Source organism: Rhineura floridana, chromosome 5 (genome assembly GCF_030035675.1).
Source record: "Rhineura floridana isolate rRhiFlo1 chromosome 5, rRhiFlo1.hap2, whole genome shotgun sequence".
Lineage (NCBI taxonomy): Eukaryota > Metazoa > Chordata > Lepidosauria > Squamata > Rhineuridae > Rhineura > Rhineura floridana.
The window spans coordinates 159,021,917-159,046,906 of record NC_084484.1 but is presented as its reverse complement, the minus strand read 5'-3'; the positions used below and the strand labels follow the sequence as shown (position 1 = coordinate 159,046,906).

The following is a 24,990-nucleotide window of genomic DNA, read 5'->3' as shown; positions in this document are numbered from 1 at the left end:
CTTTTATCCTCCGCTGTTGTTGCCATTCTCCTTCTCCATCGTTACTTGATCCATCTCATTCCGGGGTGTCGATGTGCAGGTCCTTTAGGATTCTTAGCATGTGTGCCTCTTCTGAAGCTACCAGAACCTTGTCTTTGTGCTCCACAAGCAGCTTGAAGTGAAACGATAGGATGATAGCCGGTATGGAGAACAAGTCTTATGAGGAAAGGTTGAAGGAACTTGGCATGTTCAGTCTGGTGAAGAGAAGGCTGAGGGGTGACATGATTGCACTCTTTAAGTACCTGAAGGGCTGTCACATAGAGGAGGGTACAGATTTGTTCTCTCCTGCCCCAGAGGGTAGGACTAGGTCTAATGGTTTTCAGTTGCAGGAGCGTAGATTCAGATTGGACATTAGAAGGAACTTCTTGACAGTAAGGGCAGTTCGGCAATGGAACTGACTGCCTAGGGAGGTGGTGGGATCCCCTTCGCTGGATGTCTTCAAGCAGAGGCTGGACAGCTATCTGCGGGAGATGCTCTAGCTGTGGATTTCCTGCTGTAGGCAGGGGGTTGGACTCGATGGCCTACAAGGCCCCTTCCAACTCTATGATTCTATGATTCTATGAAATCCCCATTTGTATGGTAGACCCGCTTCTCTCAGCGCCCTTGTATACGCTTCTCTCAGCGCCCTAACCCTTGTATATCTTCACTTGAGCGTTTCTGGACAAATATCCTGATATACTTCTATTGTGGAATCTCCATACTTAAGGTCCCTTTGATTTCACAATGCTCTGTATAACCAATCTTTTATTCAATATCTTTCAAATCTCACCACAGTGTCACAGCAAAAGCCTTCTGTGTGCTGTCTAGGACCCGCACCCCTGTGCGCCCTTACAATGTCATCTTCCGTGATAGCAAAACCCCACTGCAGTGAATTAGACTAAGCAACTAAGAAGGAGGGCCTGTCTCCCCCCTCCTCTTCCTCAGGGACCCCCTCAAACGAAGATTTTTTCTGCAATCCTGGTTCTCTCATTCCTCTTGCTGGAGTTCAAGGTCGAGCACAGTCCCTTTTATACATTTCACCTCTCCGCCATTTTTAAGACTTAAATTCATGGCTGCATTGGCCATTTTCACTATATCCAGCAATTGTGAGGAAACTGTTTCTATTTTCTCTTCTAGTGGCTGAAGAGTGGACGGCCAGTCTGCTGCTAAGGCTTCTCTCATTTTTAATATATAATTATCCACATCGCTGCCATCTGGTGAAGGGGCTGTCAATTTCCTACTCTGAGGATTTTTCAGGCCTCCCAGTGCCATTTTGACAGCCCTGTTGTCACTGTCAAGTTGCTCAAGAGAGGTAAGGCTATAGTTTCTGGAGGATAGCTTAACTTAGGGATTTTAGCAAGTTCCCAGAGTGAGCCCTGCTGCATTACCTGCTCTTGTGCACCAATTTATTTGCCAGTTTGTATACCCTGTACCAGTCTGGTATTTCCAGCAAGCAAGTAGAGGCCTACAGCAAGATATTGTGGCCTTATGTTAAGATTCAGTATGTATTTGCTAGTGAACCTGAAGGCTTGTATTCCCCTTTCAGGCCCCTGCATCCCATAATCATCTGAAAACCTAAGCTAGGAAAGGGCATGATGACCTGCCCAGTATAATGCTGGGAATGTACCTTGTTAGTTAGAGAGGCATCAAAGGAGCCCAATTAGGCATATACTCAAGAATATGTTATTAGCAAGGTGTTTCATAGTTAGCTTAAGCCTCGGTTATATTCCAAAAGTAGGACGATAAGTCAAGGTATGGTTAATGAGCAGTTGCTTATTAGTGAAGCCAGATGGACGAGTCAAAGGACAGTCAAAAGAAAGATAGTATAGCAACTGCTTGTTAGCAGAGATAGAAGTGAAGATATAATGTGTTAAGGATGGGTGCCAGGGTGTTTCCATATAGTTTTCTAGCAATTAGTTGGCTTTTGAAGATGTCCGGTGAGAAGGTCAAATAACCAATTATCGGTGTTATGCTGTAAAGTTCAATGCATGAAGAATATTATTTGTGTATGTAACCCTGCCAATATTGTATGTAAGCATGCCAATGCCACATGCTAGCTTCAATACTATAAAAATGTTTCTTGTGCCCAGCATGGGTGTTCAGTCTGACACTAGCTTCTGCAGGGCTGTGCGGCTGTTCCACTTTTATTGGGAATACTTGGCTGTATGCTGTAAGTTACTCAATAAATTTTAACTCTTTGTAAGCAAATCTCTTGTCTGCATCTCATCTCTGGTAACCCAAAACAACCTGAAGTGTTACATAGTTGCAGAGAATTAATATGAATCCGTCATACTTTTGATTCCATGGAGTCAGGAGACTCGGTGTTAACCCGCCATTCTGCTTGCAAGCAAGCCACGCCCCCAGCATTAAATATATTTCATGCTGTATAGCCAAACTCCTAGATACATCCTTAACAAGGTAGCCCATGTGCTACTCTATAATTTGAGAACTGCAGGTTTCTCTGGACACTAGAGATGGCCAAGAATTTCACTGAATTTGGATTTAGCATCAGATTTTTCAATGGTTCACATGTTCTCCATCTTTGCAGAGAGAGCCTGTTTATGCCAAACTTCAGTGGCTTTCCCCTGCAAACAATGTTTTTCCTCCCTCGAATATTCCCTGAAATATATTGTGCTTTCATTCCTTTTACTCACAGCACAAGTTTCTCTCTCTCTTTTTGCACCACCCCCTCCACTCAAATAATCCAAGCTCCAAGTGGTAGAACGCAAGCTAAGTCTCACCCATGTAAAGCTCAAGGTTCTAGTTTTGGTGTACAAAGCCCTATTCAGCTTGCGATCAGGATACCTGAAAGACCGTCTTACCCCTTATATACCCAGTCGATTGCTGCACTCTGAAGGTTAGGGCCTCCTGCACATACCATCTTATCAGGAGGTCGGTTCCACACAACATAGGAAATGGACCTTTAGTGTTGCAGCACCTACCCTGTGGAATTCCCTCCCCTTAAATATTAGGCAAGCACCGTCTGTTATCTTTTCGGCGCCTTCTGAAGACTTTCCTCTTTCAACAAGCCTTTTAAGTTAAGACCTATCCCAGTCTGTGTCTGTGTTAGAATTGCTTTTTAATATATATATATTTAAAACAATATGTTTTTAACCCTTTTTAAAAGATTTTTTAAAGCTTTTTAAAAAAATGTTTTAAAAGTTGTTTTGTATTGGTGTATTTTAAGGTCTGTTTTTATGATGTTTTTATGTGTTTTTAGCACTTTTGTTTGCCACCATGGGCTCCTGCTGGAAGGGTGGGATATAAATCAAATAATAAATAAATAAATAAAAGACTTAGGGCTTGCCAAGGAGTTCGGAAGAGGGCACTGAAAGCTGCTTTTCTCCTTTCCTTTCCAAAAGGAAAACAACCAATCTTTTCTAATGTGAAAACTGACCAACCCCAGTAACAGTGGAAAAGGAAGTGGCGGGGACTTCCGGGAAGGGTGACTTAGCCTGTGCCTGCTTTTGAGACGGGCTCCTGCCTCAAAAGAAGCTTATTCAGATATATCAGTCAGTTTTTTCTTTTTTTTTGACTGATTAAACTTCTCCCGGGTAGGGAGAAACGAAGAGATTAACCTCAAAGCCTATTTTTGTTGGGACGACCAGATCTCATTAATTTATGGGACGAGGTCCAGCCGACGAAGGTGGGACGGATTTTCAACAGCAAGCTCTATCTGTTAAAGCGAACGTTCATCTTATCTTCTAAGAGAGAACGCACTAACAGGCAAGCACCCTTCTTTCTATATTTTTCTTTTACTTGACTTAAATTGTTGCTGTTTAAAAGAGATTTGCCAGATTGATCGGTTTTTGACATCTCACTGGGGAGCCGTAACTTCTCTCTGCTACGCACTAATTAATAGCTTATCTCTGTTTTTGTTGCAAAAAGCTGTCCTGGATTTGCATTCTAAAGATACACACAGAAGAGGGATTTCTATTCCAGATTTTTATTTTGAAAAATATTATACTGTTTTGAGACTACTCTCTTTTTGGTCTATTTTATTTTGACGAATCTGTTTCTTGACGATTGCCATTAATTGCTTCGATCCTGGGAACTGCATTTTGTTTACTTAACTATTGGAGAGATAAGGCTGTCTGCTCTGTTTATACTGTGATGTCACCAAGTTTGGAGTATTAACCCAATTGTTGCTGAAATAAGAAGTGGTTTTCCTATATTTTTCTTTTAAAATGGCAATTAAGAAAGTGGCTGAGAATCTGGAAATAACTATGTTTCAGAGAATAATGAATGAGATTGAGATAACGAAAATTGAATTGAGTAAAATGAAGCAGGAGATTAAAGATATAAGGGTCCCTGTGAGAGAGGTGACCCTGGAAGGGGTCCCTGTGAGAGAGGAGACCCCGGAGATTGGAATAGGGGTCCCTGTGAGAGAGGAGACCCCGGAGATTGGAATAGGGGTCCCTGTGAGAGAGGAGATCCCGGAGATTGGAACAAACGTGGAACAGGAACAAGATTTGGAGTCTATGGACTTTAGAAATAAAATCTATTGTTTGGAACTCAATGTTATCTCTGAAGAAATTAATGAAGATTCTAGAGATAAAGTTATCAATGGCATGGATTATCTTCTGGACTGGAATGATGTGATGGAGCCCAATATAGAGAAAATCTATGGAATTAACTGCAGCCATGTGACAATGGAAAAACTTTTAAGAGATGACCCAGTGTATTTTGAAAAAAAGAACAGAGATATGATTTTACAGCAGTATTTCAGCAACTTATTCAGAATGGATGGCAAGAAAATATTTGGGATAGAGGTAATTCCCATCAGACTCTTATTATATGACTATGGCTTTGACAGCAAGATTATTATGGAATACTGATAATGGAAGATTGGATATTGAAATTACTGGACTTAACAAGACTACTGAAGATGGAAGATGGAAAATGGAACTAATAGAGATAATAGAACAATGGCTACTGAAATTACTGAACCTAACAGATTCTGATGTGATGGATTAATTGAAATGTTTATTTTGACTATGGTTATGACAATAAGATTATCATAATTAGTAATGAGATGGATTAATCGATATGCTTATCTGGAAAAAAAAATTGATAGATATATTTCTTAAAGAATTGAAACCTCTCTTTGACTTTTTGTGGAAAGAATAAAGTAATGTTTATGAGATTTGATGATTAAGTAAGATAACTACTGGAGGAAAGTGATTTTATAATATGACTTAAGAGACAGGATTGCTATATATTATAGACTTATAACTGATTTGATCTTTGACAAATGGGAAGTCAATATTTTACTTTTTATTTTTTTTTTTTTTTCTTCTTTTCTTTTTTTCTTTTTGTTTAACTATTTTTGATTTTGTTTTTTGTCTTTGAATGTTTTATGATTTTGTCTTGTATGTTTTATGAAAATCTGAATAAAAATTATTGAAAAAAAAAAAAGAAAAGGAAGTGGCGGCAGAGCCACTTACCTTTAGCAATATTTTCATCAATTTTGTGGAAGGGAAAAAATTGGACTGTAAAAGCAGTAGATAGTGGACAAAGAACTAACTCAAATCAATACTGCCTGTTAGGTCAACAGAATGCTTTTGAAAAGGCATTTGCCAATGAATCCTATCCCTGGTGGATACCTAGGGTCCCAAGTAAGCCAGTGTCATTCTGGACTGAAGATGTTCCTCAGTAATGAGAGGGCTGCAGGACTCCAGAGAGTTGCAATTGCTATGATCATGAAATTGATATAAGAAGCAGGCCTTAAACTATGGGATACCATATTTTTCCTGGTTCTTTTCTTAGCCAATAAAAAGCTAGCATTAACATACCTTAATTGAGCTGATATAGAGTGTTGGACTACAACCTGGAAGACCAGGGTTCAAATCCCCACACAGCCATGAAGCTCACTCTGTGACCTTGGGCCAGTCACTGCCTCTCAGCTTCAGAGGAAGGCAATGGTAAACCACCTCTGAATACTGCTTACAATGAACACCCTATTCACAGGGTCGCCATAAGTTGGAATCGACTTGAAGGCAGTCCATTTCCATTTTCAGGGACTATCAACTGTGTTAACACAAGCCATTTGTTGTTTGGAAAAGTGTCTCTCAACACTTAATTCAGATTGATCCAAAGCTCCATGGCAGCTCTGATGAACACACAGAGCTCTTCTCTAGTTTCTTCACTGTCAGGAGAACAGCTTCACAAAACAGTTGCAATGATTGTGCGATGCAATCTTACAGATTCTGTGCAGTGCACAGGGCTACCATATTGGGGTAATGACTTTAATCCAGTCATATTGCTTGAATCAAGTTATAGTGAGCATGGAAAAGTTACTTTTTTGAACTACAACTTCCATCAGCCCCAGCCAGCATGGCCACTGGATTGGGCTGATGGGAGGTGTAGTTCAAAAAAGTAACTTTTCCAAGCTCTGATATACTCGGCCATTTATTAAGGTCCTGAACTACAGAACAGAGTTCAAGACCTGTTGATACAAGTTAGTTGGCATCCATCTCAGTTGCAAGTCCTGAGAGCAAAGAGTTATCTTTTTGCTCAAATATTTCTGGTGCTTTGTAAAACAATAAAAGGAAGTGAAGGGGCCACTAACAGATCTAAGGGGTGCAAATCCTCAGGCTTCCTCATAAGTCAAGCACTGCAACCGAAAGAAAACAAGTTCAAGAAAAACACTAGTGGAATATAAGGTGGACAAAACGTTAGATCTTGTTGTGTGTCTGAAAGCTGGGATAGGGTTTGGAAGAACAAGAAAATTAAAATATGGTTGTAAGGGTGAGCAAAGAAAAGCTTGTATATTATACATTGATCATCAATGGTGAAAGGGCAAACTGATTACACAACATTATGACTTACTTTAAATTTGACAGCAGGAGATCACTTGCCATTTAATCAAACTTAGGTAGAAAGAACTATATATTTAAAAAACTCAAGGACAATTTACAGTGCAGTCCAAACCCAAGTTCCATTGGGTTGCCAAGATTCAGCAGGTCGTGGGCTTACCTGGAGTTACAGTGGTGTAAGTCCCCCATCCCAGCTGGAGTTATGCCAGCATAAGCCTTCATCCTGGCTCAGCCAGGGCTCTGCCGGTAGAATGAACACTGGCACAAGTGTGTGTCCCCCAAAAAAAAGGCATTCCAGGAGCAAGGAAAGGATAGGATTACACCTATTCCAAAACCTATTTAGCTTGGTCATATGATGTAGAGCACAATTCTCAAAACTCAGGTCCACATTCACTTGCCAGCTCGGCTGGCAGTAGCCCCTCCCAGGGGCTCTTGAATTAGATTTGGAACAGAAGTGACTTACACCAGCCTAAATTATGCCAGGCTCCTACAGTTATGATTGCTCTGATAGACATTTCCCCAATAAGGTTTTATACCAAGACTACTGCTTCACAGTACTGCAGCACAACTTTGACTTATTCCACAGTCTTCGACCAGAAGCGCATGCACACGCACCAAATGTGCACAAAGTAAGTAGATTAACACTTGGCAGAATGTGCCCATTCTCCTACACTTCAGGGCTTTCCCAGCAGGATTTTTAAAATGACATGGCTCAGACAGTCCTAAGCTTGTTCGAAACTGCTACTAGGGATATGTCTCTGTGCAAGGAAGTCAACACAAAACATGCCAAGTTCCAATGCCGAAGAAATGCCACTCAGAGAACTCATATAAGAGGTTGAAGCAACTTATTAGCTCTCAGATACTGTTTCTCAGCAAAAACTCCCTCTCACAGGCACAGAGATGAGCACAAAACTGAATTTAAAAGTTTGCCTAAAATGAAATTAATTCAAAATGTGAAAAAATACTGAAATATGCAAACATAGAAATACAGTCAAGGAAGAAATCAGGAGTCCTAAGCATTCTTACCCTAGAGTAGGGTTTACTACTATCCATTCACATCACACTAACCACCATGTTCAATCTGCATCATCCAAATAAGGGATGGCCAACTTCCTGGCAAGTGCTGTATTCTCCAGGAGCCAGGAAATATTTTGCTGCACAATCTTACCCCATCACAACTGGTCAGGTGTATTACACACAAGACCAAGAGGAAGCTAGACCATTAAAATTTAGAATCTCACACTCCCCACACCCGGACATTCCTTTTTTCTTTGTGAATAAAAGAAAAAGTGGACAACATTCCTACCACTTCTTAATTAAAATTTGGCATGATTGTTATCAGGGCTGGTCCTAAAGGGCTGACAGGTGGGGCACTGGCCCGAGGGCCCCTGGTGCTACAGAGTAACGGGGGCCTTCAGCAGCCCCTCTGCTCCCCTTCCACGATCCGTGGAGATCTGCAGGCCCCCCATGCCCCCTATTTACCTGTCTCCTGCCTTTTAGTATTGCCCTTAATGAAGATGGCGGCAGAGATGCGCGTGCATAGCATGCACGTGTGCCATCAACAAAGATGGCGGCGGAGGCTTCATCCCCTTAGGGAAACCACGGCCGCCATCTTGTTTAATGGCAATAGTAAAAGACAGGAGACAGGTAGGTGGGGGTGTGGGGGGGGCCACACGAGCACAAACATGCACACACGCCGGGGCCCAGGGCAAGCTGATGCCCAAGGGCCCCGGCATGCTTGGAGCCGGCCCTGATTGTTATGAAACAGAGATGATTGCTTCACAGGCCAGATGAAGCTTGAGGGCCTCTAGCCGGCTATCCACAATACAGGTTCTTTGAGTGGGAATGGATCCAATTGCCAGCTTCAAACAAGGCACTTCATTGTCTGAACTGTACCATTTTCTTAAGGCTGATCTGCTGTTTATGGAAATGTGGTGTTGGAGGAGAGCTTTGCGCATACCATGCACTGTGAAAAAGACAAATAATTGGGTGTTAGAACAAATTAAACCAGAACTGTCACTAGAAGCTAAAATGATGAAACTGAGATTATCATACTTTGGACATATAATGAGAAGACATGTTTCACTATAAAAGACCATAATGCTTAGAAGCTGCTCTAAGAGTTAATTGTTTGAGTTGCTGCTTGTTTGTAATGGTTATCCATTCTACTTTGATTGTTCTTTTAATGTGTCTTATGACTCTTTGATGCTGAAATTGTAAAGCACTTTTGGTATCTTAATAGAAAAGTGGTATATAAACATTTTAAAGCAAAAAATGTAAAATCCAACTTTATTCCTTACTAAAATGCTCCTTATACTGACAATTATTAATATAAGTAATATTAATATTAATAATATTAATATCATTATTATTTACATTTAGAGCCCCTCCCTCCTCCCAGAAGAAGCCCAAGGTGGCAAACACAAACACTAAAAGCATCTTTAAAATATCTTAAAAACAACACGTCTATTAAACATATTTAAAAATAAACCTTCAAAACATCTTTAAAAAATCTGGAAACAATTCCAACACAGAGGCTGACTGGGATCTTTTGCAACAGCTAAACAGCAATTAAAAGACAAATGTATTATTTCTAATGTAATAAACTACCCTAGGCAATTTGAACACATATTCTCATATTAAAGTTTTTATTGGCAGATTAACGCTGGTTTAAACATTGTATGTTTTGTTAACCTGCACATAGCTGCTGTTGGATGAACTTACAGTGGCCCACAGCTGGGACAATAAACTTTCCCAGGATTTCAATGCAGCTTCCAAATAAATTGTGTTTAGTGTTGCAGTTTAAGAGTACTTGTGTTCCCCAAATTTCCACCCAGGTAAACATGAAAGTTGTAATTTCTGTGGCATGGAAGTGCAATGGCACAATACTGACTTTCATATGTTTATCCTGCTTTTTCTCTAATGGCAACAAATGCAACCCCATACAGAGGTACACTGAAGCATTGTACCCAAAATAGAAGAGATTATACAGCCACGAGAGTGACTGTATACTGTAGTCAGCATGGATTTTTTGCATTCCGCAATGTTAAACTGAAATACCCCATGCCATTTCAAAACAAAGCCTTACAAAACGTATAGTCCTGAACTCAGAAACGGTTGTTAAACAACCCTCTAAATTTTCATGGTGAAACACAAAACAGTCAGAGAGAATTGAGAGTTCAAAGTGTAAAAAGGGGGGGGGGAACAGACCCCTTTTGGACTTTTTTCTGTCAGAGTTCTTATAATCTGTTGAAACTAAAAATCAGCATTGTTCACAGAGTACCTGTAATCCTATTACTGACCTTGCCCCATACTCTGAGCTTCATTTCTGCAGTTTAAAAGTAAAAAAAATGCCTGGCTGATTTTTAATTAATTTAAGAAATTTAGAATTGAACTCAATGATAAGGCCTGGCATGCTCAGTAAGAACCAACTGTCAATGTTCTAAAAGCCAGACTCACAGCTGCTGGGCTTTCCTAATCAGGAGGCCACACCCACACCAGACTTTGATTTCACTTTAGACAGTCATGGCTTCCTCCAAAGAATCCTGGGAAGTGTAGTTTGTGAGGGGTGCTGAGAGGAGACTCTTATTCCCCTGACAGAGCTCCAGTGGCCAGAGTGGTTTAACAGTCAGCCGCTCTGACTGAAGCTCTGTGAGGGGAACAGGGCGTCTCCTAGCAACTCTCAACACCCTTCAATAACTACACTTCCCAGGATTCTTTGGGAGACTGTTTAAAGTGAAATAAAGGTCTGGCGTGGGTGTGGCCAGGGACAGCTTTGGCTTAAATTTGGGTGAGAGGCCACACGTGCCTACTGTAGAATAAAAAGTTGGGGGAAACACTGAAAAAGAATGATACTGTTCACAATGTTTTCCTTTTGGAAAGGAAAGGGGCTTCCCCTCTGCCCAATGCCCACCCATCCAATCTCTTCCCCTTCCCCTCCTCTCCCCCCTTCCTTCTCCCCTCCTCTAGGTCAGTTTCACCTATCCTAAGCATGATTGCACAGGAGTAAATCCCACTGAACTCAAAAACATACAAATGATCAAACCTGCTCTCCCCTCCTCCTCCCTCCTATCCCTTCCCTCTTGTCCCTTCCCTCCCCCTTCTTTCACACCTCCCCCATCCCCTCCACCCTCTCCCTTGGTCAGTTTCACCTATCCTAAGCATGATTGCACAGGAGTAAATCCCAATGAACTCAACAAACATGCAAATGTTCAAACCTGCCCTCCCCCTCCCCCTCCTGCCTGCTCCCTTCCCTCTCTTCCCCACCCCATCCCCTGTGGTCAGTTTCACCTATCCTAAGCAAGATTGCAGGGGAGTAAATCCCACTGAACTCAATAAGTATGCAATGATCAATCCATTCTCAGCAAGCTTGCACAGGATCCCATTTCTTACCTCCAGGATTAAAAAGTAGAGAAATTCAGTAATAGGCAAAAACCTTGTGGTTTAAGAACATACCTATACCCAACAGATATTTCTGTTGTTATTGTTATGTGCCTTCAAGTCGATTACGACTTATGGCGACCCTATCAGTCAGTGATCTCCAAGAACACCTGTCATGGACCACCCTGTTCAGATCTTAATATTTTGACCTTGCTGTCTTGAGACATTCCTGTGTGAAAGCCAAAAGCTGCTTTAACACCAACTTGAGGACTTCTGGTTAGCTCTGCAAAGAGGCCTAAGGTCCTATAAGAGATAACCCATACTTCATTTTCCAGAGTTCTGTGTGCAAACTTTGACACACTGATGTAAACCCAATGTAAATTCATATATACAACCTTTGTATGTGTATTTTTGAGATAAAAACACATTACATATCCATAAGCACATTACGTATCCATCTCTATTAAAAACTTTCCTCACTTTACATTGTTCCTGTTATTACCTGCTAGCTTTGTTTTAATTATCACCAGCCCTTTTCCTCCCTTCTTACAGTATGATATTGTGTAAAGAAAGCATCAGTTCCACTGCACCAGGGACCATAATCCCACAGTGAGTGCCCTTATTCAACCGCCATTTCCTTCTTCAAAATGGCCTACAGGAAGAGAATAATAAGTAGCCAGATGGGTCGATCATACCAGAAGGACTCTATAATATTGATGCCATGTCTGCAACAAAGAACCACAGAGACAGAGCAGAGTCAAACGTCAATTAACAGTCCCTGCTAGCACTTCTCAGTCTAAAAATTGAAGTGGTTTTCCACTACAGCTTCTAATGCAAAGTGTATAGGGTTTTCATCATAGAGGTGCCAGAGGCTAGAGTAACACCCCTCCAAGGTTAAAAACAATCACAGCCGCCAGCTTTCAGATTTTACTAGCAGTTCAGGCTGTGTGCCAGTCTACACTTTTCTGCTTCTGTTGTAAGAGAAGCCATCACCTGCCACATTTTGTACAGTTGCCTTATTTTAAAGGCACATTTCTTATTTTAAATAGTTCTCTGGAATATGATACCCCTTTCAGCAATCATTACTGCATCAATAATTTTTGATAGACATATTATTGAAGCCCAAACATGACAAGGGCATTGATTTAAAAAACCATGTCAATGAAACAAGCTGACCTGATCAAACACAGGCCACATCCGGACCTTACATTTAAAGCACTATTATGCCACTTTACACTTACGGCTTCCTACCTACCCCAATCCTGTAAACTGTAGTTTGTGCAGGGTGCTGAGAGGTGTTGGAGACCCCTATTCCCATCACAGAGCTACAGTTTCCAGAGTTCCCTGGGAAAAGGAATTGACTGTTAAACTTCTCTGGAATTTATTTTTTGTGGGGGAACCCTGATGCTTTGTGAGAGGGCAGTATATATACTCCCCTCTCACAAAACATCAGAGCAAAGTATAGTAACATAAAAACATTTAAAAGCAATGCAAAATAATCATTAAAGTGACTGGCTATTCAAGAGATGTTTTCAACAGCTACATAGGCCTGTCGGCAGAAAAAGTTCTTCAAGAGATGTCTGAAAGTCAAAAGCAAGGATGCCGGATTAATCTCTGCTGGAAGACTGTTCCACAGCATGGGCCCAGCAACACTAAATACCCAACTTTGGGTTGAGGCCAGTTGGGCCTCTGTAACATGCTTCAAATAGATAGCGTGCATGTGGCCACACTTGCCCTTACAAATCTAATTTTTACTTACCACTCCTCCTCGCTGGAATCATTTTCAGACCCCCTACAACTCTATTCTATGCATGCTCACATGGCAATAAGCCTTACTGAGTTCAATGTGATGAACTTCCAAATGTGCAGCCTTAAAGAAAATATTACCTGACCATCCTCCCTCCCTGCTCCCCCCCCTGCACTCCCAAGTGAATAAGGGTGCAGGGAGGAATTCCCTGACCTTCTAAGTTAACCATCAAAAACGGTCTGTCATGCATCACTCCTGGACTATCCTCTGCCAGAATAGCAAAGGCAAGACACGGAGAAACTATTTTGAACACCTCTGATAACAAACAATTGAGAATACAAAGAACCGACACGTGCATGTCACAGCATGTAATGTACTCATTTGATTACAACAACCATGAGCTCTCCCAGTGGCAACAATCTTTTATAACAAACAGTCCTCAGGTTCTTGAATGAATTTGCATAGAAAAATGATTTATGGACAATAACAGCTTGTCACTTGGAGAGCAGCATTCACAAACAGGTTGCCATCTTTGTTTTCTGGCAGGGCTCCTCTGCCTTTAACTGATATAAAAAGACAGAAATTGAAGAGGTGCAGATTTTCTTGAGAAATTATGTTGAAAGAAGCTTTCCCTGCTTAATTTCTGCATGTCATGCTACTACTAAATACACAGAAATCCTTGCAGAATGCTGAAAGCCCTATACATGTGACAATTCTCCCCACCTCAACTTATCCTAACAACCCTCTGAGGTGGGTTAGGCTACGTGCCTGTGATTGGCCCACAGTCACCAAGTGAGCTTCATGACTGAGTGGGGATTTGAACCCTGGTCTTCCAGGCCCTAGTCCAACACTACTATAATCAATATAAATATCTTTGTCTCCATCCAGCTAGATGACTCACAAGTTACTTTCCAGACCACAGAATTCCTTACAAATTCTCGGACACAAGCATCAAAAGTTTAAGACCCAGCATTGAGGGGGAAAGTTGAGTACTTACCCAGGAACTTCACATTACATAGAGTCAGCATGAAATACCTGTAATTTTTAAGTTCCATTTATACCAAGGGAAGTTGGCCCACTAAGATCTTGAGAGATCTTAAGGCATAATGTATTGTTTGGCTCTGAGTTTCAAAAGATTTAATTAGAGAAGATCTGTAGCAGACCTCAATGATAACCCTATATAAAGCAAATTTTAATAGAAGCCTGGCACAAACCATAGTTTCTCATTCCATTCCTGCAAAATCTACCCCACCCACTTTATCTTGTCCATTCCTACTCAGGGATAGCCCATGAAATACTGATGCTTTTCACTGCATGTTTACATTCCCCAAGATCTATATGGATTCTGTATTTTTTTTTAGAGAGAATACACCTAGGAGGTTGGTTGCATATACGTTGCAATAAAACCATCCAGTGTACAAACTAACAGCGTAGCATACAGCAAAATCCCCAATCTGGCCCAGCCCTGACTCAGCAGCTGTTATGCACTCATGTGTGTTCATGTCTAACAGCAGAGCCAGAAAAAATATTTCCAATTCCAAAAAGCCAGTATCAAATTTTTATCATCCAGAATCAGATGATCAGGAGCGTACTGCATAAAGAACTGCTCCTGTGCTCCAGAACCAGAAGAACAGTTTTAAAGGCTCAGACAGCCAAGGTTTCCCAGCCTTGTTAATACCAAACTAGCAGTTCAGTCCTATACTTAGACAGCCTAAACCTACTTTCAATAGGATTAGAGGCACACTTAACATTACAGTTGCAAGTCATTCACTTGCTAACCAAGCCATCTAAGTTCTTCTGAGAGCAGACCCACTGAAATTAATGGACATTAATGGCATTGGGTCTACTCAGAGTGGCTACAGCCCCAAAGTCAGAATATTTTATTCCCATAAGAACCCCATTTGTCTCAAAGATATGAGAAACATATGCCAGTGTAACCCCTATGGGTTATATTGGTTTGGTCCAGTGGGTGGAGAAACCTTATGGAAGGATTGTATTAAGGAGTTGAGTACAAACCGTGAGGAAGCTGAAGAGAAAAGGAGCTGTTAATGCCAGGGAGTAAGGACTAGGCCCTTGTCACCTTGAATTAGGTAATGGGGTTTTACAATTATGTGTGTAAAGGGGACGGAAGAGTAAATTAATTCTTTTGTGGCTTTATGTATTTGAATTTAAATTATATTTTATTTAGGGCTTTGAAGTTTGCAATTGGAAATTTCTGAATTTTCTCTACTGGACTTTCTGCAAGCAACTTCTTCATTTATGTCTTGCTGAATGCATTGGACTTTGGGAATTATTATGTTAAGAAGATATATGATATATTCTGTTGGCATACATGGTGTTATGTTCCTTTCAGTTATTGTTTAAATATATATATATAAAACAAACATTGTAATTGTGTTTGCAGTATTCGTTTCAACGAGCCCCATAGGACCCAAGAAAGAGGTACACCAGCTGTCGGGCTGGAACTTTTGACGGAATGATTAGATCAAACAAGAGAACTTAAAATACCTGTGGCACTTCAGAAGCATGAAAAGATGAATCAACTCTTCCCTAGTACAAAGTTTCCCTACCTGGAGGTCCACAAGCAAGTAGTCATTTACAAACCTGAGCAAACAATTCCCTATTGTAATATTTTGATACTGCAAATGGACCTATTTTACAATTATTTGTATCTTTATGTCAGGGGTCACCAACCTTTTTGGACCAAAGGGCACATTTCAAATTTTCAGAGAGTGCTGGGGGCATCAGTTACAAAATGGCTGCCATGCAGGTGTGGCATAACACAAAACTAGAGAGTAGTCATGCTGAAGCTTTCCCCAAAATTTTATTTCCATACTATAAAAGGCCTGACCTCTTGAATTTCTGCCTGCCATACAGCTGTTAGAGGCACAAGAACCCTGTTCTCCCCCAATGCCAACCCTAAAACAAAGCCTAGGCTGCCATCCTATACACACTTACTTTGAAGTTAGCCCATTAAGCACAAAGAGAATTACTTGTGAGTAGGCATGTATGATATTGTATACATGGTACTGTAAGTTAACAATACAGTTAATTTTTAATGAGTCCCTGGTCTTTACCTCTAAAGCAGAAAACACAGCTAAGCCTCTTTGCTAAGTTTTCACAATGCATTTTGCAGGGAGGGGGATTCTTTAACATCCACCCATGTTTACTGTATAGTAGTATTTTTTAAAAAAATCACTTCAAGGTACTACCTGACTGTAGGCGAACCCAGTTCAGGAAAGATTCATCCACATTGCTAGGGAAAAAAGGAAGGCAAAGTACAGAGATTCCAAGGACTAGGGGGGGAAAGACAGAAGCAGGAAAGGTGCACTAAAAGGGAGGGTAGAACAGCAGCGTTTTAGATCCCAAGGATTCCTACTGCCGGGTGTCTAAACAATTCACTTACCAGAGCTCTGACTTCACTCATTGGCTAATAACAGTGGCATGCAGGAGCAGCCAGGCTAGTTCATTTCACATAAATCAGTTAGAAGGGTACTTGCACATTTTGCTCTATAACGCTCTTTCTAGAAAGACTAGAGACTCACTTTTTAAAAAATATATATGAAAGCTCAGATTCTGGGATACCTGCTGGGGATGCCACTAAAAACCTTTGAGGGCACCTGCGGACAATGGGTTGGCAACCCCAACTTTATGCTAATGCTCTCACCAACAGTTAGACTAGGATACTTACTGGCACCTGGGTTGGCCCCCCACAGAAATAAAAATCATTATAAGAGGTGTTGACTAAAATGCAACATTTTCAGCAGTCCTCCGAACAACTGACTGCTGTTAAGACTACAAATATAATCTTGTGGCACCTTAAAACTAAGGAATTTATTATATGATATGAGCTTTTGTGGCCTAGAGGCCGCTTAATCAAACGCATCGGATGACTTATTTATTATTTGATTTATATCCCGCCCTTCCTCCCAGCAGGAGGAACTTGAGCTCCAGTCCATAATAAATATGTTAGCCTTTAGGGTGCCACAAGAGTGTGTGGCATTTTTACAGCAACAGACTAACCCAGTTACCCCTCTGCTATTGAGATGAGACATGATTTCTTATTGCCAGCTGAACTTAAGACTGAACATAGGAGGGCACAAGACTTCAGTTGCTGGAAGTCCTTGATTTTGATCAGCCAATGCTCTGAGGAAGTAAGATGTTTATCGGCTGGTACAGCAGTCTCACACCGTGCTTGAGGGCTGCCGTACAGGAGGAAAACTACATATATGGAGTCTCCATTTCTCTCCCTCCCCCTTCCCCCAGCGGGATCAGGACTGGAAATATTTATGAAGTGCACTATAATAACCTAGGCAGGCATTAAAATCCCAATAAGCAATCTAGCAGCCTGCTGCAACAGTTCTCTAAGGAGAATGTGCTTGCAGGGATTTAATGACATTTTAATGCAAACCCTGCAAATAGGAGATTTCCTTCCCAGCTTGATTCCCTTTAGTCTCCACACTATTTATTCTGGAATAGTATCTGGCAGGTCCAGATTTCTTAAAAAGTAGTGGGGCAATGCAAGCTGAAATATTCTGAGCCCCCAACATAACTGACTCATAAATCACACTCTTTCTTCTGCCAGGTTTCACACACAAAGGCAAGCCCACACACACAAAGTATGTCCTGAAATACAGAACAAATTTTGTAACCTAGTGCAGCTAGCAGAAAATTCCAGTTTCTGCTCTGGAATTCTCCTAGATGCCTATACCACAAGAGGTGATCCGTGTGCTTTAAGAACATTGGATTTGTTTAATTACTGAACATTCTGCTTGTTTCAATATATTTGTATTTCATTACTGAACATTCTGCTTATTAATATTATTTCACTGCATTTGTATCCCAGTCCAAATGCCCTTCCCCCACTATAGCCAAGCCCTTTAAAATCTTGCTGCACCATTCATAGGAATATAAGTGCCTTATATTGAGAGCCAGTGTGGTATAGTGGTTAAGGTGTTGGACTATGACCTGGGAGACCAGGGTTCGAATCCCCATATAACCATGAAGCTCACTGGGTGACCTTGGGCCAGTCACTGCCTATCAGCCTCATGAAAACCCTATTCATAAGAGTCGCCATAAGTTGGAATTGACTTGAAGGCAGTACATTTGCATTTTGAGAGCCAGTATGGTGTAGTGGTTAAGGTGTTGGACTATGACCTGGGAGACCAGGGTTCGAATCCCCACATAGCCATGAACCTCACTGGGTGACCTTGGGCCAGTCACTGCCTCTCAGCCTCAGAGGAATACTGCTTACCATGAAAACCCTATTCATAGGGTCTCCATAAGTCGGAATCGACTTGAAGACAGACCATTAGCATATTGAGTTAGACCAATGGTCCATCTAGCTCAGTATTACCTACACTGAAACCCTGGACAGCAGCTGCCAGTCAGACAGGGGTCTTTCCCAGCTGTACCTGGAGATACTAAGGACTGAAGCTGGGATATTCTGCATGCAGATGCTCCATCACTGAGCTACAACTCCAATTCCTGCCTTCCCCATGCTGCTGCCCAATGCAGGTCACTTCACCTTGCCATATGGCTGGGCTGGCCCTGGGTTATCCACCCTACAACCCTATGAAGTAGATGAGATTGTTTAAGGCCACCCATTGAGCCTTATGGAGTAAAACATATTTGCACCTGGGTATCCCACACCCAGGCCTAAAATTCTGTCTGTTACACTATGCTGATAACTCAGCTCTAGCCTCAGACATTTCAGTGAGGTTTCTCTAGAGCAGGTGGTTTGAGGATAATAGATCCTGCAATTCAGAAAGAATAAAAGGGGAGCAATTTTCTGTATGTCCTTACTGTTCGTAAACAGTTACCCTAATATGATCAATACGACAGTTCATCCACTGGAATAACAACAATGGGCTTTGCAGTAAAAGAGGTTCACCATAATCTGCCACAGCCATGCATAACACTTATTCAGGCCACCAAGATTGCACAAATGATTTTTATTATTTATTAAATTTATATGCCACCCTTCCTCCCAGTATGAGCCCAGGGTGGCAAACAAAAACATTATAAAACATCATAAAAACAGGTATTAAAATATATTAAAACATCTTTAAAAACATATTTTTAAAAAACCTTTAAAAACATCTTAAAAAGCAATTCCAACACAGATGGAGACTGGGATAAGGTCTTAACAGGCTTGTTGAAAGAGGAAGGTCTTCAATAGGCGCTGAAAAGATAACAGAGATGGCACCTGTCTAATATTTAAGGGGAGGGAATTCTAAAGAGTAGTTGCCACTACACTAAAGATCTGCTTCCTATGTTGTACAGAACGGACCTCCCAATAAGATGGTATCTGCAGGAGGCCCTCACCTGCAGAGTGCAGTGATCGACTGGGTATATAAGGGATAAGACGATCTTTCAGATATTCTGGTCCCAAGCTGTATAGGGCTTTGTACACCAAAACCAGAAGCTTGAACTTAGCCTGGTTAGCAATCAATGTGCAAGCAAGTTCTCTAGAAAGAGTGATGGTAGCCATGGCACTGAGAGGGGTCAGCATAACAAGCGTAGCATCTCCTTTCAAATCAGGGCCCATCCCAAAAGATGTAATGTAATGTTGTAATGTAATGTTTTATTTCTAGGCCGCCTTTCGGCCAAATAGGCCCCCAAGGCGGCTTACACACACAAAAAAATACAAATACATGTCAGAGCTAGAACATGTGCAAGAGTTCAAAAAAAAGCAAGAACAGCAGAGCACCTCTGAGTGCAAGTTGCTTCTTCATTACGAAGCAGCCACAACCAGCCCCTATACACAGCTGGGCTTTTGAGTCGGGGATGTGAGTTCCAAGAAGGCTTCTACCTTTTTATATATAACATAACATTACTAGCCAACCTATATATAAGATACCCTTCAGCACCCATCAATCCCAGGGCACCATATTGCCATATATATATATATATATATATACACAATAATGGCCTCAAGGTACAGGAAACCAAATTTCAGCTGAAAATTAGGAAAAACTTCCGAACTGTTAGAACAGTACAACAATGGAACCAATTACCTAGGGAAGTGGTGGGCTCTCCAACACTGGAGACCTTCAAGAGGCAGCTGGACAGCCACCTGTTGGGTATGCTTTGAGTTGGATTCCTGCATTGAGCAGGGGGTTGGACGCAATGGCCTTATAGGCCCCTTTTAGCTCTACTATTCTAATAGCGAACTCATTCACCAAGTGGGGATCCTTATGCAGCAAAACAGTACCATTCATACACAAAAGAGAGGTAGCACCAGGCTTGGGAAAAACCCAAGATTTGCAGAAGTACCAAAAATATTTGGACAGGGAAACCCCAAGAAGTCCAAAGAAGACTGAGCACGCTCAGTGGGCCATGGAATGCTCGCTGACTGTTGGGAGAAGGGGATAAAATAGAATAGAATATCCCAGAAGAATGCATTGTATGGCTGGTGCCCTGTACAGGAGTACTCTACACTGCAACATTTTGTTGCAGCAGGTCCCATTTGTGATAGCTCAATGGAGTCTCTGTTCAGGGTGCCTCACAATATTAATTGCTGACTTTGGGAAATGGGTAACTGGAGGAGAGCTGTTCATGCCCACTTGTGGACATCCCAGAAGCATCCAGCCATCCACAGTTGGCAACAAGACACTGAACTTGAACTCTCAGTCTGATTCCGTAGGATTCTTCTTATGTTCTTAGGTTTGCACAAGTTCATGTACTTTGTTACTATCCTAGGGGTATTTTTAAAAGTTTATTTAAGGAAAAATAAACAGATTTGGTTACACTATGCAGTGTAACAAAAGCCAGGTATATAAATATGAAAATAAGGTTCTTCATAGTATCCAAAGAAAATTCAGAAACAGCAGGGGAATGAATGTCTAACATACACCTTATTTGGTGATGGGAACAACTGTCCAATTTTGTTTCCTCCTCTCTATTCTACTGGCCTGCTACAAATGAAGAAATGCCGTAAGATTTCAGGCAGAGAAAGCAGTCATTCTACCAAAAGGAAAGATTTCCTGTACACCACTGATGCTTCTGCAGAAGGAATTGGACAACCCCTGCATGTACTTTGCCATGTAAGACAGTCATATGCTTCTGTCTTGTATACTTGCCGGAAGTGGCTGCAGTTTCCCTGATGCACGTTCATAGAACACACATGTAGCATGTATGTTCAATCATATGTGGCCATCTACAGTCTGGTTGTAGCGTAGCATGTTACTGCTACATTTACATCCCACCTTTCCACCAAGGACTTCTAGGTGGCGTACATGATTCTCCCCCTCCTTCTATTTTATCTTCACAAGAATCCTGTGAGGCTGGTTAGGCTGAGAGACCATGACTGGTCCAAGATCACTCTGTGAGCTTCATGGCTGAGTGGGAATTTGAATCCTGGTCTCCCAAGTCCGGTCCTAGTCCAACACTCTAACCGGTACACCATGCAAGAAGCAAAAACAAGAGCACCTCCCATCCTACTCACCAAAAAGTTCAAAAATCTCATCAGCCACAAATCCACTAGCTGACCTAAGCCCAGACACCATCTCTCAGCTCAATTCCCCTCACAAACCCCACAATCTGTACTATGGGAATAACAATACTAGCCTTCCTTAAAGGGTTGTTGTACAGATTTCCAAGAAGGTATGCATCTCAGGTGCTTCGTATACAAACACAATCCTATGCCTGTTTATTCAGAAGTCCCACTGTTTTCAATAAGGCTTATTTCACCTTTTCTCCCAGGTAAGGATACACAGGGGTACAGCCCTAGCGGAGAGATAAACCTCTAAATTTAAAGAATTTTCTATATACATAAATATTTTCCGACAGAAATATATTCACAGCTCAAATGCCCCAAACTGGGAGTGCCAAGTGTTCTCCAGTTTGTCCCATTTTCTTTTCAGAAGCATCAAACAGAGTGGAGCCTTTAGGGCAGAAGTCTGTGGGGCCCATTCAGCAGAATGAGCAGAAGCGCCCCCCCCAAACAAAACATAGCAGGGCAGGCTTAGCACATTTTTTAAAAAGTGAATTAATACGCATTACCATCTTGAGGAGGGGGGCGCTAAGACCATTAAATCCAAAAGCTAAAATTACCTAATTACACCCCTGAGTAATACACACCAAGTGAGCCATCAGAGATCCAGCCAGCCGCAACTATACAAAATGCCACCCCGACGCGATCGCCCAGCACACTTGAGACGATGCCATCTTCAATTCATATCGATCGCGAACTCCCTCGGTCAACGAATGGCACCGTCAGTAAGCTGCTGACATAGAAAGAGAAGCCCCGTTGCCGTTGCCGCTGCTCTTTCTGCAAGGCGAGAGTACCTTAAAGCAGCTACTACCTCTGGCGCTTGCAGGAGCCAAAGAGCCACACCGCAACCGCGTCCATCCATCATCCACCAAGCGCAAACACACCACAGAGGCATGCAAACCCGGGGCAGAGAACGTGAAATACGCATGCGGCGCGGAGGGGCGGGAGAGCGAGGCTGGAGGAAATCACGCACCTCTCTCCTCCCACACCTCGCCGAGGTTTCCCTGGTGGCGTTTGTAAGGAACGCGATGTGCCAGGAACAGAAGCGCGGCGACGATTTGAAGAGCCGCAGGTGGGTTTCGCTTGATCACGACCAGCTGAGCGGCGGGGCGCCCAGTTCCAGCTCTTCGGGGCGGGGGGAACAGAAGGATCACCCGCGCGCGTTATGCTGCGCATTCCTCTAGCCGCGCAGCCCGATCCCAAGCGGGGTGTTGTTTTTTGCTCGGAAGCGAGCTTCATCCGCTGCGGTCGGGGCTCGCTCTCAAGCGTGCGGGCCATCGTTTGCAGCCCGCAAGAACGGGAAAGCTTCACAGGTTGCACCCTCCACTATCACACTTCAATAAAAATGAATCAACAGCGACGACAATGGTTACCCACCGGCTGTAATGACAGCCAGGGAAAAGCAAACGCGTCTCGCTTTCCCGGAATAGATGGCCAGACAGAGAGAAAGGGAGAAGGGTAAATGAGGGCGGGGTGTCATGCTAAGAACAGCTCACGAACCGAGCTGTCTCGCCCTCCCAATGGCCAACAGGCTGAAGCTGCCGGCCTCGGAGCCGAGTTCCAACTGAACTCAGCGGGACTTCCAAATAAGCTGTGTAAGTTGGAGCTGCACGGCAGCGATCCTCGCCACCCTTAACTTGGCGCGTAAGCCCCGTCGAAATACATAGCAGGGGTTCTGGCCTAGCGCACGTACAGAACCGACCTGTAAGTTTCAGGCAAGGATGGATTTATTTATTTATTTTAAAAGGTAATGGAAGCCTCTGCTGTAAAATCGGGGAAGGGGAAACTGCCGGCTGGTCTCCGTTTGCATAGGAAGAGAAGGACGTGTTCTCCGTCCTTTGCCATAGCGGCAGCGATGACCGGGAGAAGGTGAAAAAAGAGGACGGAACTCTCACCTTCTTGGTGTCCGAAGCTGCAGAGAGGCGGGACCCCCCGGTCAGGGAGGAAGAGCGACCCTGCCCGATGTGATCCTGTTGGGGGGACATCGCTTCCATGAAGCTCCCCTTTCTCCCCTGCTGTTTAAACAGCCCGAAGTAAGCCCGGGGTCATCACAGGCTCGCCCCGAGCCCAGGGCAAAAGGCGGCGGCGGCAGCGGCTGCAAGAGCCCCTCTGCCTCTGTTGACCATGAATAAGGCAGCACGGAACAGAAGCAGGCGAAGGACTTTCGAAGCTGCCACCGCTACTGCAGCATCTCTCCGCACCGAGCAAGAGTTTCGAAGCGGCGAGCTCGAACGAAGATGCAAAAGGCAATCTGAGCGCGCCAGACATCGACCTAGCTGGACACGCCCCCCGCGGGTAAATCGCAAGAGGCGTCTCACCAAGAGGCTCCACCTCTGGATAGAAGCGGCACAGATAGCCACACCCCTAGGGCCGTGTGGTAGAGTGAAGGTCCCCTTGTATAGTCCCGCCTACTTGGCCCCGCCTCTAATTATAGTCCACACTGCTAAGCTCCGCCCGCTGAGTTAGACTGCAGAATTCCGAGATAGGAGGGGTGTACTTGTGTGTGATTTTCAGATTGTGCTTTACTTTGCTATGGAAGTAAGGCAACTTTGTTTATTATTTTGGTTCTATTTATTATTTATTAGAGACTAATGCTAATATACTAATAATATAAACACTAATTATTTTATTTTGATATATTTTAATTGTCAAAGGTATATAGAAGCAAATATGGGAGGTCAGTTGTATTAATAGTCATAAACCAACTGACCTTTCGTAATCTTGCTGATTACAAGGTTAATAATATAGGTGACTTTCCATATTTTCTCCCAAGCCTCCCCCATTTTTATAATATATAGTTATTCAATAGAGCTAATATGTGAAGATTTCATTTCCACAATATGTATTGTGTTTTGTTTAAAATAAATCAAAATTTAAAAATTAAAAGTTCATGGATAACAATGGGAGAGTTTTATTTAATAAAGCTGCTAAGGACATAGAAAGATGAACTGTTTAAAATGCTGGTATCTCTGCTTATGAAACTGAACTGGAGGCAAGCAGGCAGGCAGGTGTAAACAGGATCTTACGCCTAAGCAATGTCTTGCTGCTGTTCTATGCATATTGGCTGCATACACACCATACATTTAATCCACCTTTTTCCCCACCCCCAAATAATCCTGAGAACTGTGGTTTACCTCTCACAATGCTACAATTCCCAGCACTCTTAACAAACTACAGTTCCCATAATTCTTTGGGGGAAGTCATGTGCTTTAAATATATGGTGTGTACACTATTTACTAAATCTCATTGGAAATCAGTAAACAGAGCTGGGCTGCATAGGTGTTGCTGACGACAGCGGGCACAGTAGGAAGTTCTTTGTCTTTTCTTTGTTATATGCCTTCAAGTCGATTACGACTTATGGCGACCCTATGAATCTTTTATAAAGATCTTATACTGTCAAAGGGAGAAATTAATTGGAAAAGTGTACTAAGGCTGTTTTTGCAAGGCTGTTTTATTTGTTCAAATGTAAAATAAACTCACTCTTGCATTTCTAGCATTTTTCATTCACATACGGTACCTAAATTGGTTAG

The 24,990-nt window shown here is 42.4% G+C and overlaps 1 protein-coding gene across 2 annotated transcripts in view; it reads right to left on the bottom strand.

Annotated features, from left to right (window-relative positions):
- Window positions 1-23,749, bottom strand: part of ARHGAP20 (Rho GTPase activating protein 20) — a 146,423-nt gene extending 122,674 nt beyond the window's left edge. Inside the window, exon 1 of one of the 2 annotated variants that reach the window (XM_061628622.1) lies at window positions 23,356-23,749. In XM_061628622.1, the coding sequence (XP_061484606.1) occupies window positions 23,356-23,454 (99 nt within the window). In that variant the 5' untranslated portion in view covers window positions 23,455-23,749. The remainder of the gene's footprint in view (window positions 1-23,355) is intronic. The other variant, XM_061628623.1, reaches the window with a different exon arrangement.
- Window positions 23,750-24,990: the final 1,241 nt, after the last annotated feature.